Source organism: Acomys russatus, chromosome 29, assembly GCF_903995435.1.
Source record: "Acomys russatus chromosome 29, mAcoRus1.1, whole genome shotgun sequence".
NCBI classification, from domain to species: domain Eukaryota; kingdom Metazoa; phylum Chordata; class Mammalia; order Rodentia; family Muridae; genus Acomys; species Acomys russatus.
The window spans coordinates 13,358,076-13,371,537 of NC_067165.1; the positions used below are offsets into that span (position 1 = coordinate 13,358,076).

The window sequence follows — 13,462 nt, forward strand, 5'->3', positions numbered from 1 at the left end:
CCCGCAGACCCGCGTGGAGTCCCAATCACTCCGGGATATCCGCCTGTACCTCCCGCCCGGTTGCTGTCATTGCCAAGGAATTGGATTCGTAGAGCGACAGGAGCGTGTGGGGACGTGGAGGGCGGGGGTGGGGTGTCGGGCCGACCTTCCCCGAACCCTGGGGATCGCGCGCGGACTTCTCCCGTGTCCTAGAAAGCGCTTGCGGAGCCGCCTAGGCGACGGGTGCTGCCCACTAGGTGGCCAGGCCTGTGGGCGCGTCCCTGCGCGTCCCGGCGCCCTCCCCCACGGTCAATTACCAGCCACCCCGGTGCGGGCGGCTAGGCGCTGGCTGGCGGCCGCAAGGAAGCGGCAGCCCGGATCGCTTCTGCATGACAATTGACGCGAGGGAGGGCGCTCGGCGAGGAGGGAGGACGGCCCCGGGGTCCGCGTCTCACCATGGTGATGAGGCATTCCCGCCTTAAGAAGCGACCGGAGGGGGCGGCGCCGGGGGGGGGTAGGAGTGGCGAGGGCCGAGGAGAACAGCCGTCAGGGCCAGCCCAGGCGCCGGGCAAGCAGCGCGCAGAGCAGAGCCAAGCCAGGCCAGATGGCTCTGCAGCCATCGGGGACCGCTCCCGTTCAGCCCGGGCCCCACTTTAGCTGTGCAAACATTTCTTTATCCCAACAAGACAATTAAACCCAGCAGCATGAAAGGGAGTATCCGTGACTGTGTTGGGAGTGAACAAACGGCAACAAGCACACACATCACAGGAGTTCTTGCCCCGCGAGAGCAAGGGGTGGGGGGGAACCCAAAGCAGCTGAGCGCATCATAGGGCTAGATCTAGGCAGTCAGGACCGGGCAGTCAAGATCTAGGCAGCCCTCTGACCCCACTTTCTGGTCAGTGGCTGACCCTTCACACTGGTCATCTGCTCCAGCTGCAGTCCAGCTGTAGTCCAGAGGTGGAGCCTGGGAACTAACGTTCCCAGCCCACTCCAATCCCACAGCCCTCGGAAAAGTATCCGCTTTCTCTCACCCCTATGACGTCAGCTAGCTTTCCAAGCTGCCTTTGGCCTAGGTGGGCTAGACCGATTTGTAGGTCTTTAAGGTCTTCCACGACGCATGCCTTTATAAAGACACATCTGGATTGCAGAATACCATCTCCAATCAGGGCGTTTAGGACCTGAGGCTGACTTTTCAAAGATCAAAAAGAGCATCAAGCCGGACAGGGGCTTCTGGGAGATGTCAAGTTGCCTGCCTATCTGTGAAAGTACCTGGGATGAAGCAGAGGCAGGGCCAGCCACACCTTCACACAGGCAGTTCTGAGTTCTCTCAGGCCAAGGGTAAGCATGCATGCTAACCAACTCTAACCTGGGGTTAGGTTAAGAAGGCTCGTCAAAGACTGTGAAGGGTCAGGCAGGAATCTGGCCAAAGGGATGGCTCGAAGAAAGTCATCAGGAGACGCACATGACAGTGGGAGCGGCACGCAGCACGCAGGACTTACCTTCCCTTTTGCTGTAAAGTTTCCTTAATGAGGAATGCTTATTTTAAAGGCCCTGGGAAACCCATCTATAGACACTTCGTATGTAAGACACCACACAGGCTATTTGTAATTGGTCCATAAATTTTAGCGTCATTTCCCCCCCCGGACAAGGAGCCTTGGGGACTGGTTCAGGGAATGCCAATAAACAGGAGTTACCTCAGTCCCCTTCCTGGGGAGCTACGCATCCTTCATGAACGAACGAACAGCTTCTCATAAAAACACTTCTCCCATTTTCCAGGGCAAGTAAGTCGGTCCCGCAGCACAAAGGCCTCCTTGTTCCACGGGGCCCAACACCTACCTTGGGGTCACCTGTAAAACCAGGTGAGCAGACAGGCAAGCAAATTGGAATCACCCGCTAGAAAAGAGAGGACACTTCACCCAAACAGTGAACAGACTTGTGTCTTTTTTTTTTCCTTTTCCCCTAAGCACATTTAATCACAATAGGAACCCTGCCTGTCAGCACTGCAGTTATGGGCTGAACACGTGTGTATCACGCCACGTCTGCAGGCCGTCTTTTTGAAAGGCATGTGGACATATCTGCATACGGATGCAAAGCGTGATCAGGGGTGGCTGCTACAGTAAAAACCGTCAGCGTTTCCATTGTAAAACAGACTTCCAACAACCTACCATGCAGTCAGAAAACTTCTACAGCCAGTCAGGCCATGCACACCCATGCTCACCCCCCAGTCAGGGACATGCACACCCATGCTCACCTCGACCCCCACCTACCAACAGAACTATAAACTTTGTGAGGCTAAGTTTTCATTTAGGACTTTTACTATTATATTTAATTAAAACTTTTTTTTTTAATTCTATGAAAAAAATTTGTCTGATGAGAACTGAAAAAAAAAAAAAAAAAAAAAAAAAAAAAAAAACCAAAACAGTCAACCACATCAGAAATTAATTCTAAATTTTAATAATTGACAAGCCTAAAATATACATGGCTCAATTTGGCAGTGTGGGCACACACGTGGCATCCTGCATCTATGCTCTTCTGAACAGTTGCTCTCTGCTCTCTTCTGGCCTCCCCACCCCCACCGCTGCCCCATCTGCCCCTGAGCTTTCTCTCCTTTTGGAAGCAGTCTTGTATACTGTCACTCGATTATCTGAGAAATATTACTTATTTCAAAACGGTTCTGTAGGGAGGACCCGAGAGGCATCTAGTGGAGATAATCAGGCCTCCTAACGGCCCTTAAATATGTATTTACATAAAACAGACCATAAATACTCTCACACAACGTCGGGGGTGTGACAGGAGCCAAGAAAGCTGTCACCGACTTTGTCAGGGTGCCCTGCTGGCCTTCCTTGAAGGGAACGGCTCTCCTTCCTTCCAAAAGCTCAGAATCAAAAGCATAGGTGTCCCCCAGTCCAGTTCCTGCAAAGGCAGCAGCTGGATCACCTAAGGCAAGGAAGAGCAAGGGAGCACAAATCCAGGGCCACCACTGGGGGACAGTCTCCACTTCACTTGGTGCCTTTGTTTGCAGATAAAGATCAGTCATAAATACAACCCTAATAACCTGAGTGTGTACAAGTACCCTGTACTCCCAGGCCTTCCTACGAGCTCGCTGTCTGCCCACAAGAAAAAACAAAAACAAAAACAAAAACAAAACAAAAACACAAAGTACTCTGTAAGAGAAGAATATTTTTGAACAAAAGAAAAGAGGATTCCGATTCATATGACAATTTGAAATAAAGAAGTTTCCCCACCCTTTTGATCAGAGTCCCATTAATTTCAAGGTCAGAATTCCATTTCACTTTGGGAGACAGACTCATTTAATTTTTCTCCACCCAGGCGTAATCCTGGGTGAGGGATCCATCTCCACGGGGGATGGCACCCCCCATACAATGCAAACCAGGCAAACAGAAGAGTTATGGCTTTGACACTCCGAGGGGAATGGATAGCCATGTCTATGGGTTCTGACTTGACTAACAAGCTTGCTCCTGCTCTGGCAGTCTGACACCGGTTTGGGCTAAAATGATAACAAAACAGAGACGAGCTGGGCGCATTGGGGGAGAAGAAAGGAGCCTTGATCTCCAGATGTTACTTTACCACACACTGGTTTTGAGAGGGTTACATTTTCAACTTGTACTTGGAGGGAAAAGTGGGAAAGAGCTGGTCCACACCCTAGGCTCAGCAGAGCTTTAACAGGCGCCCAGTTTCCAGGAGCCCTCATCCCTCAACAGATGAAAGCTGAGGCAAAATAGCAGATCAGGGCCAACACGAGGCCAGACACCTGGGCAGCAGGTGCACCCAAGAAGCAAGACCGTAACATGCAGTTGTCAAGAGAAAGTGAGAAGGTAACAGGCAGAGTGCTAGGGCTTCCTGGCAGTTCTGCTGCCACGGAGCCGCAGCCTTCTCCCTGAAGTGCGGAGGTCTCTGGCTTACAGACACTGACATAAAAGACACACTCTCAACATATTTCAAAACCAAAGAGCGATGGATTTACAAGGCAGGTTGATTTTATGGTGACTTTTATTGAAAAGGTACGCTGGGTGTAGGCAGATGCCTTTTAGCACAGGAAAGTTAACACAATGCCTAATTCAAGGAGACAGCCTGAGGAAGCAAGGCCGACAGGGGAGAGAGCAGCTATGTCTCTATTACTCTCCTCGGCATCATAAAAAGAAGAGGGGGGAAAAAAAAGATGGTGTTCGTGTTGGTGGCTGGAGAGAGGACGAGAGCACCAAAACACAGAGGGAAGGGGAAAGCAAACCTCAGATGTAGTTTTCTTAAGAAAATAAAATGAAACAAGTCTTAGAACAAAAGGTTGGAGGGAAAACCACCCTCAGTTCATAAATTCTCACCAGGCTTGAAGAAAGCTGTTCTGTCTACCCACAGCCCCCCAAAGCTTCCAAACACAATTATTTTTTGATTATATCAAAGTAGAAGATTGCAGGGCTCTGCCCTTCTTAGTCTACAAGCTCCCAAGAAAGCTTAAGTTGCAACGATTAGCCAATGTAGCCAGAACCTACCAAGGCGCTGGAGAACATGGGAAAAGCCATTTCATAAGCAGAAATTAATAACAGTTGTGAGCATCAACCACGGGGCAGTCACCCGGGTCAGCTACGTCTAGTCCTAAAAGCTAGCCCCAGGATAAGCATCCAGCAAACCTGCCAAATCCCAAGAGAAGTCAACTTCCCAGCCTTGTGATCACAAGGAAAACACAGCTGGTTTGAAATGCTTTATGGTGACTGATGACACCTTTGTCCTTCTGTGAAAAATAACCTGATGCGGACAAGAACTGAGAGTTGAGAAAATAAAAATCATGTGAAGTCTGCTGGCTATGATACAGTGGGAAAACAAAAAATGAAAAAAACAAAACAAAACAAAACACTATTATCAGAAACCACATGAAGACAGCAAAGAGAGACAGGATGGACAAGTTTCCTTAGGCCCTCAGTTCCTGGGAACCTATGCTTTCTAATGAAATACCCTTCCCCAGTGTATCTATGGCACCCGCTTCCCTCTTCTGTCTCCAGAGAAGCCAACCAGGCCTGGTGATGACACCAGTTTGCCTCTGGCTACCATCAGAAAACCTGAAAGAACTGTATGGTTGATCATTGAAGATAGATACGTAAGCATTAACCATCCCCAGCTATCCCAAGGGACACAGTTGGCCTTTGCCGTCACTAGGAGCATGTGCAGTGCTGCCAACCTGTTGAACACTTCCGCAAGGCGGGGCTTACTGGGGGTGGGGAGGGGGTGGGGGCTTCAACCAAAGTACTTACATCTGTCATTCCGATCCTCTGGACTTGAGGAGGTTTCCCGGTCAGAGATGAGGCCAGACACAGCAAAGATCTTTTTCCCAGTGTCATCGACCTTAAGGGCTCCAGGGGAGCTGGAGGGCAGCTGGGTCCCAAAGTCATATTCCTTGCCGTCTGCGTCTGAGAAGCGCAGGTGGGGAGACTCTGTGTCATGGCAGTTCTTGAGTCTCTTGGCTGGCGTAAAGGCTGACTGATAGCTCTCTCGGTCCTCCGTGGAAGCAAAGGGACGGAACGCCCCCACACCACTGTGATTTAGCATACTGATTGGGGTGCAATCTAGATTTGGGGGAGCAAACTGAGGGTGGAGGTGCAGTAAGGAAGGGGGGAAATCACGATTGGCAAAAGTGCCTGGCACCCCACCTTGCCGGTGGTACATAGAGGCAAAGGTGTAGGAGCCGTTAGTGAAGGGGATGTGAGCGTCCTTGTCTACTGAGACAGGTACACCAAAGGGCCGTGGCTGCTGACAAGGGATGGACGCATCCCGGCTGGCCTCGGCCGTGGATGCCAAGACCATCAGTGCTGGGGATGCCAGAGGGTTGGGAAGATAGGATGAGTTCTCCATCTTGAAGGCTGCCCGGTGTAAGTCCATCGGAGTCTCTTTCGATGACCTGTGTCACACAAGAAGCAGTCTTCCCTGGGAGGGAGGCCAACCTGCACCTTAGATCAGGGCGAGGATTATCACTGGGGAATCATGCCCTTTCGAAGACCTGCAGAAACAGCAAAGGGGGGAAGACGAAGGGGGAGGAAAGTCAGGGGGAGGTAAAAGAGGGAAACCCCAAGTGATTGAAACACCATCTTCCTGGCTTACAGATGCTCGGGCAAGAGACACCACAGGCTTTAGGAGCCAGTGGGCAGCAGCAGCAGACCGTTTTCATTCAGGAAAATCAATAGACAACTTACTGTGATGTACGCGTAGCTGACTTTGGTCCCTACACGTTCCGGGTGAAATGCGCCTGAGCCCAGCAAAGAAAAAAAAAATCATAAAACCTCCAAATACAATATTCCCTGAGCAAATGAGCTTTGGAAGGCCAAGTCACCCAGTAGATTAGGTGGGGGTGGGGTGTCTATTTTTAAAGGGCTTCCACCTGCAAACACCACTCGTGGCTGGCTTGAGGTACAGAGACCAGCCTCTACTTATCTGAGGCCCCATATTAATATCTTTCTTCATCCCTAAGCTGACAGATGCCCATGGCACATACATCTAGACCGCGGACATCCGTACATATTAGTTGTCACAAAGTATACGTGTGGCTAAATCACACACACACATTGGCCGATACGTGCACATATATCTTCATGTATGACCTCAGGCTGTGTGCCTAGAAATAAATGTCATGTGAACAAACAGCAGATATGCTATTTTTGATGCACACGCCCCTCTAATTACACAGGCTTTCTATTTCTCTCTTCCAAAAAAGAAACAGAAACCTTTGTCAACAAAATGCCTGGCACTTCTGACGATTTTGAAAAACGTAACTGGCAGCTTTGGCAAATTCTCTCTTCCAGGAGCAGCAAAGAACGGACTGATAATTTTAAGTTACTAATACAGCCACTCCTAAGGAAATTTGTAAACTGCCTCGGATTTACCATTAACATTTAGAGCAAAATGGTAACAAAATTTCTGACTTATTTTGTTCGATTTATGGGCCCAGGCAGAGCTGGTGTCCAATAAAGGGCCCCAGAACAAACTGGACTTCAGAGCGACTTCTTCCAGCTTCCCTTATAAAATTAGCTTGTACATTTTCATAGCCACTGATTCAGGCTCTAGTATATCGAGTGGGGTTTTGGGCGGGGGAGGAGGAGAACAGTATATCAAAAGGCAGGATAATATAAGATGAATACCAGGACTTAATAGCTGCAAATCGACATCCTCATTAGAAACTGAACAGAACTTAAAAGTATAACCCAAACTACCATCTGTTACCAATTATAAATTGAGCCATGTCAAAAGTAAAACCAATTCCCCTCCCTTTAGAAAGCCCACCTTGGCTGTAGAACATCTATGGTTTCCCCTCAAGTGGAAAACCCTAAGCTAAACTGCAGGCGAGTCCTCCCTGCTTTATGCAGTACAAGGGGAGTATTTCCTTCTCCCATCCTGTAGCAGACATGTCAATGGCTGTTATTAATTGGAAAGATGAGTGGACACCATCAGCCGGCTTCCTCATTTGGCATCTCTCCTTACAGACATCATTGCTAAATCACCAGATTATGTATCTCACATTAACGGATTTTTCTCTCTTCCAAATTTTAAATAACTTTCCTGTCAAGTTATAGCAGGGCAGGGAATGTTCTGCCAAGGACAGCCAGTTAGCCTGACAAGTCTGGGAATTCTGTTCTTGGCTGTTTTCAAGTCAGATTAATGGTCCCACAACATGGATGCTCTGAAAGTGGGTCTAAGGGCTGTTCCAAGGGACCTAAGCAGCTCTTCATAACGGGGATGAACAAACTGTGTGTCTGTCAAGCCCCAATGCAGCAGGCTGGCTGGAGGAAAGGACAGACGTAACACCCCAGGGGAGAAGGCAGGAATGTTTCTTTCCCAAAATAACTCCCCTCAGGATTCACTTTCCATTTTTACTTCCTAGATCACCTCATTATGTTAAATGAGTTTCATAAATTAGTGATCTGGCGACAGCGCCGGACGCTCCAACAGAATGTGGTGAAATCACTCAAACCTGCGTATTCATTTGAAAACTTCATTATACTGAAAATAAATCAACAATATTTTTCCAGGCCACGTCTCTTTTAATCCAGTGTGTGGGCGTTGGTCTCTGCAAGGGAGGAGGGGCTTTTTTTTTTTTCTTTCCTTTTCCCTTTTCTTTCTTTCCCCTTCCTAACATTAACAGTATAGATGAGGCTTCAGCAAACCACAGTCATTATGAAAATCTATAGTTAATACACTCCCAATGTCAAAGTGTCATGGGTTTAAACACAGAACCCAAAATAAGAAAACTAACTGACCCTCTTAATTAAAAAAATATGGATTGTAAGATAATCAGCTTGATGGTGCATTTGGGTGACTGTGGAGAACTGGGCAGGGAGAAAGTAAGTAACTGGGACTCCTCTGCCTCTATGCTGATTTTTTTTAATTTAGCACTTCGTGCAAATCCAGATTAAAATAACTCCAGCTATTGATCCAAGCAGTGGAATTGACATTAATTTTAGTTCACTTCTCACTTTGCAAAGGAATCAATAGGAAGTAATAACAGCTGACATCCCCGCTGAAAGGAGGAGAAAGAAGGGCTGAAGACAGAAATCGAAAAGCAACCAAATAAATCATCAGCTACTTTTCCACGGCATCAGACAAACTCCAAACAGATTGCAAAAAGTCTTTGTTGAATTAACTAAACAAGGAGGAGGGATCAATCCACGAAGCTGAATAAATTGTCCCGCAGGCAGTGAGGTTGGACAGAGAGACCAACAAATATCGAGTTTTTAAAATTTCAAATCCTTGACGAGATGGGTTTGGCTTAGTTATGCATGTGTGGGAGTTTGTTTGTCTCTTAAATCATACACCCGATCTCGGTTTAAAGTGGTTGCAAATCGTCGGCTAACTGAATAATTAGTGAGATTACTAATTGCGTGGTTAAACATGCCAGGACCAAGACAAATGAAGAACCCAGCTTTTAGAATGTGCAATTATGTGATACTGAGCTGGTGCGTATCGGTCCGCGCTCTTCCGTGCAAACTAGCCACTCTCGTGTAGAAAAACCGAAAGCCAGATAAAAAGTCCCAGCGAGTGAGCTGTCTCCCACCCCCTGCCTAGGGTCGGGGCCTCTTCACCCGCTCCGGGGATGGTAAGACAAGGAAGCGGTGTCGCCGCTGTTGCTGCTGTGGAGAGCCAAACCCATTTGGAAATGACTGCCACAAAGCAAGCTCTTTCCCAGAGCGGAGCTCATTCAGGGCGCCCACCAAACTAGGACTCTGCTGGCAATTAAAATGCACACGCAACGCTCCTCTGCTTATTACAACAGGTGACATTTTTGTGGTCTCTGAACCGTTTCCAAAAGCCATGACTTAAAATAATAGAACAAATTAAACGATATTTTTCCTTTGCATAAATAAACTTTTAAAAAATTAACAGGCAACTTAAAAAGCAAAGAACAATGGGAAATGAGGCCAGAATAGCAGGGGGTTTCGAAGAACAGGGGAAAGAATTTTTTTTTTAAAGTTCACAGACTTCGCTTGAAGAGAATTTGCCCCCACCCCACCCCCTACCCCGCGCACCAAATGCCCAGCGGGTAAGTGGAAACACCGCCTTCACAGAAATTTTACCACCATATGCGAGGGCTCAGATAGCATAAGGCTAATACGGCTCCCAGGCTAGGGCCGACGCCTGCGACTCAGACCTGGCCCGGATAACCAGTGGCACATTCGGACCTAGACCCAGGTCCTGTTTGACCATCGGATGCGAATCCGCAGCAGCCTGCCCGTTCCGAGAGCTTGCGGAAGCGGAGATGCTGGGAGTGCGGGTGCAGATTTCAGCCATGTAGAGTCTCAATCCGAGGGGGGGGGGGGAAATAACTCTTTTAGGGAAAACGAGGGAGCAAGAGGAGAAGGAGAAACCTATAAAAACTTGGGGTCAACGCTGAGCCAAACCTACCACTCGGTGGCCTGTCCCCTATCGCCTCTGGCTGCCTTTGTACAAAGATCCCAACAACCTCCGCTCGAAACAATTTAACTTTGGGAGAACAAGGCGCCAATCACGGAAAAAACACAAGCACGGGGGCCAGGGTCTAAAGGTGTACATGGCCTGGGAGCAGGGGCTGGAAGCAGCCTGTCTTCGACCAAAGTCCAAGGACCCGGAGCCCCTAAGCTGCCCCGCCCCAAGGGTCACCCGCGCGGTGGCCGCGCGCCCCTCAGCCGGCACCCACCGACTCCTCCACTCCGCTGCCAATGAAGGCGAGTGCGGAGCCGCAGGGCCCTCGCGGTTCCCGGACTGCGGGCGTGGGGTGCAGCAGGTAGGGGCTCTGCGGTTCCCTCAGCCGGCGGCGGCTAGAGAACAGGTGTGTCCCCCGCTCGCTCCGCGCCCAGCCTCAGTGAGCGCCGCCACCAAGTCCTCGGCCTTCCCCCCCTCCACGCCCCGGAATGCAGCGAGAGAACTCACGCCACTTAGCCCCGGGCTCCGCCGGCCCGGAAGGATCCGAACGGGAAACGCCCGCCGCGCTTTTTCTCGACGCTCTTTTCTGCCTTTACCCCTTTGCTCATTTTCCCTATGCTAGAAAAGCTGGGAGGTGCAGGGTCCCAGCCAGCCCGTCTGTGCCCCCTCCCGGCCCTACGCACTGCTTCCTCCCTGCTCGCCCCCTTCTCTTTCTGTCCTCCCTCAGCCCCCCCCCCCCCAATTGCCTCTCAAGCCCAGGCCACAGCCGGGGCGGGAGAGAGGTAGTGGCTGCAGGACATCGCTAGCTGAGAGCGTCGGTGCTTTCCCTTTCAGCTGCTTCTAGAGCAGCGAAGGGGCGCGAGAGGGAGACCTGAGAGGACTCTGGCCACCCAGACGGGGCCGCGCCCCATCCGGGTGGCCCTGGCCCTAAGCACTCCAGTCAGCCGATGTGCGTCCCGCTACCGGCCCAGGCCCCGAGCCTTGACTGGAGAGGTCACCCGGACCAGAGAAAGCAATGCGTTCTTAATAGGGAGAATGTGTCCTCTGCTTTCCACCCTTTCACCTAGGGGCTCCAGCAGGCCCTCGCGGGCCGCGCTCACCCGGGCCTCGAGCTCTCGCAGAGGGGATACTGTAGCGCAGGACGAACCTTGCATCCCTAGATGGCCTCACCACCGTGGGCGGCCTCGCCCGGGGGGCCATACGGAAGCTCTCCGCCCAAGTTTGTTGTGCCCTGGAAGAAAAGCCTTTCTCTTACAAAACACAAAGGCGAAACGCCCAGGCAGAGCCCTGAAAAGCTCCGGGTTGGGGGGGGGGGGGTCGGCCGGAGGCTCCAGCGCGCGGTGGCGGGGCCGGGCTCCGGGCGGAGGAGGTCGCTCGGCCCGGGGTGACGAGCGCGGCGGCGGTGGCCACAGGACTGCAGCAACCGGCGTGCTCGCTGAAAAGTTTTGCTCTCAAGTCGGAAGAAGAGAAATTGTTACTTAGTTTAAGGCAGGTGGAAGATTAAAATAATAATAACAACACTAAAAAAAAAAAAGCAAGGCGCGTGATTTTACAAGATCGTTCTCCCGCCTCGTTCCTCGCTCGAAGAGGGGATCCCAGTCCCCCAAATCCCAGGAGACCAGCATGAATTGCGCTCCTCTAAGGCCTGGCCAGTCCAGCCCAGAGGCGCTGGGAGTTAGCGCTTACAAATGGCACGGTTCACCTCACTGGCAGCACCTGCCTTCTTCCTGCGGGCGGAGGATTCCCCCATCCCACCCTCAAGGCTCTCCTTCCACATCCTTCAACACCCGCCCCCGCCAGGAAAAAGTAAGCCGAGCCTCCAGAGGTCTCCAGGCTCCGGAGTCTCCCGGGTACCCCCACCGGGTCGGCAATGTGTTGTGCGGCTGGGATCTTAACGCATCTCCCCCTTTCCTATCCCGCCGGTCACCTCAGATTCCCCACTGAGTAGCACTCAGACCCGGCCCGCTGGAAATCACAGCGGGGTGCACCAGGAAGCTAGGCAAAAGGGCTTACTCGCGGTCGACCCAAACAAAGTGGAATTGGGGCTTATAAAAAGATGGAGAAGTCCAGCTTGCTTCCCCTGGCCCATCGCCCCCCCCCCTTGTCCAATTCCAGCGTCTGGTCCCTCCCCCTTACACCCCCCAAATAAAACACATTAAGGAAAACTCAAGACGGAAAGTTTCAGTGAGGCAGCGCACGGAGCGCGCCCGGCACCGACAGCCAGGAGGCTCGGTCGCCAAGATCTAAGACGCGGCAGTGCAGGTCCCAGTCCCTGCCCCTTTCGCAGGGGAGCCGCCCGAATCCCTGAGAGACCAACCCGGAAAGTTAGCCAGGTTCCTCAGCAACCCGGCCGCCCTCGCGCCCACCCCTCTTCTGTACGCACACGCATCCACACCCCTTTCTGAGCTCCATACTTGCCGTGGAAATTCCTAGGGAGAAAGATCGCACTTTTCAGGACACCGAGGTAAGAAGACGGAGAGTGTGGTGCATGAAAAGTCCCGGGTGCGCAGAGCCGGCGGAGGCAGCGGCGGCGGTGGCGGCGGCAGCGGCAGCAGCAGCAGCAGCAGGCGGCTGGCCCCGGGTTTGTGCTCGCGAGCTGCCTGGGATTGCATGTACAGATCAAGAGACTCGGTTGGCGTGAGAGAAGAGCAGTGCTGCCTCTCAGCGCTGGCTCTAATCAGTGAATGAGCCTCCACTCTCCCAGGGACTCGGAGGCGCACACACACGCGCGCGCGCGCATACACTCACACACACATGCACGCACACATTCTCTCACACTCACACACATACAGGCACTCTGAGCACTGAATACATTAGGGTACTAAGGGACTCTGGGAAATGGAGTCCAGACCCCGGGCACTCCGGGAGAACAGACCTATCTGCCCTCACTAGAGGGCTGGATGGTCTTAGGTGGCCCGCCCCAGTGGAAACTACAGAGCTCTTTTGCCTTTGTTTACATCTCTCCTCCTTACCCTCGGGAGATTTCTGAGTGATTGGGTTGGCCCGAGATTCTTTCTTGAACCAAAGTGACCAAGAGGAAATGGCTAAATCTTTTAAGACTGACGTCAGGGCTGCTCACTGACCACCAAACCTTGGCTCCATTATGAAACTCTACCCCGTAAGATCCTACCTGCTGTTTAGTGCTTCAAATATTACTTTGGATCTTCACCAGTAAAAATAAAATTATAAGTAAATATGAATTAAAATGACATTTAGAAGAAGGGACCTAGTTTAAACCCAGATTTGTGTATTAAAAAGTTACACTGGTGTCACTAATGCTTATAATATAGTTCTTTCTCTTCAAATTGTTTAATTCACTGAGTACAAAAAGATATATCAGAGAAATGGACAAAGAATGAACGTTCTTAAGAACCTTCTAGGAGCCAGGCTATGAGAGTAAATGCCTTTACAAAAATCTCATTTAACCCTTTAATTCTGGAGATATTATTACTAGTTTTATTTTTAAAAAAGAAAGAAAGAAAGAGGCCAAGAGGGTTGTGTGATGTGCACAGCTGACAACACTGGAAGAGAAAGTAGCCCAGCTCAGAAGGCAAAGCCAAGCCAAAAGCTAAGCCTGGTTTTAGAA

At 50.8% G+C, this 13,462-nt stretch overlaps 1 protein-coding gene across 1 annotated transcript in view; it reads right to left on the minus strand.

Annotated features, from left to right (window-relative positions):
• The window catches only part of Rnf220 (ring finger protein 220), a 224,940-nt gene extending 212,516 nt beyond the window's left edge, over positions 1 to 12,424 (minus strand). The window contains exons 1-2 of the mRNA XM_051170930.1: positions 12,295 to 12,424; positions 5,244 to 5,986 (exon numbers count right to left, since the gene is read on the minus strand). Coding sequence (XP_051026887.1) covers positions 5,244 to 5,868 — 625 coding nt within the window. The 5' untranslated portion in view covers positions 5,869 to 5,986; positions 12,295 to 12,424. The remainder of the gene's footprint in view (positions 1 to 5,243; positions 5,987 to 12,294) is intronic.
• Between the last annotated feature and the right edge of the window lie 1,038 nt (positions 12,425 to 13,462).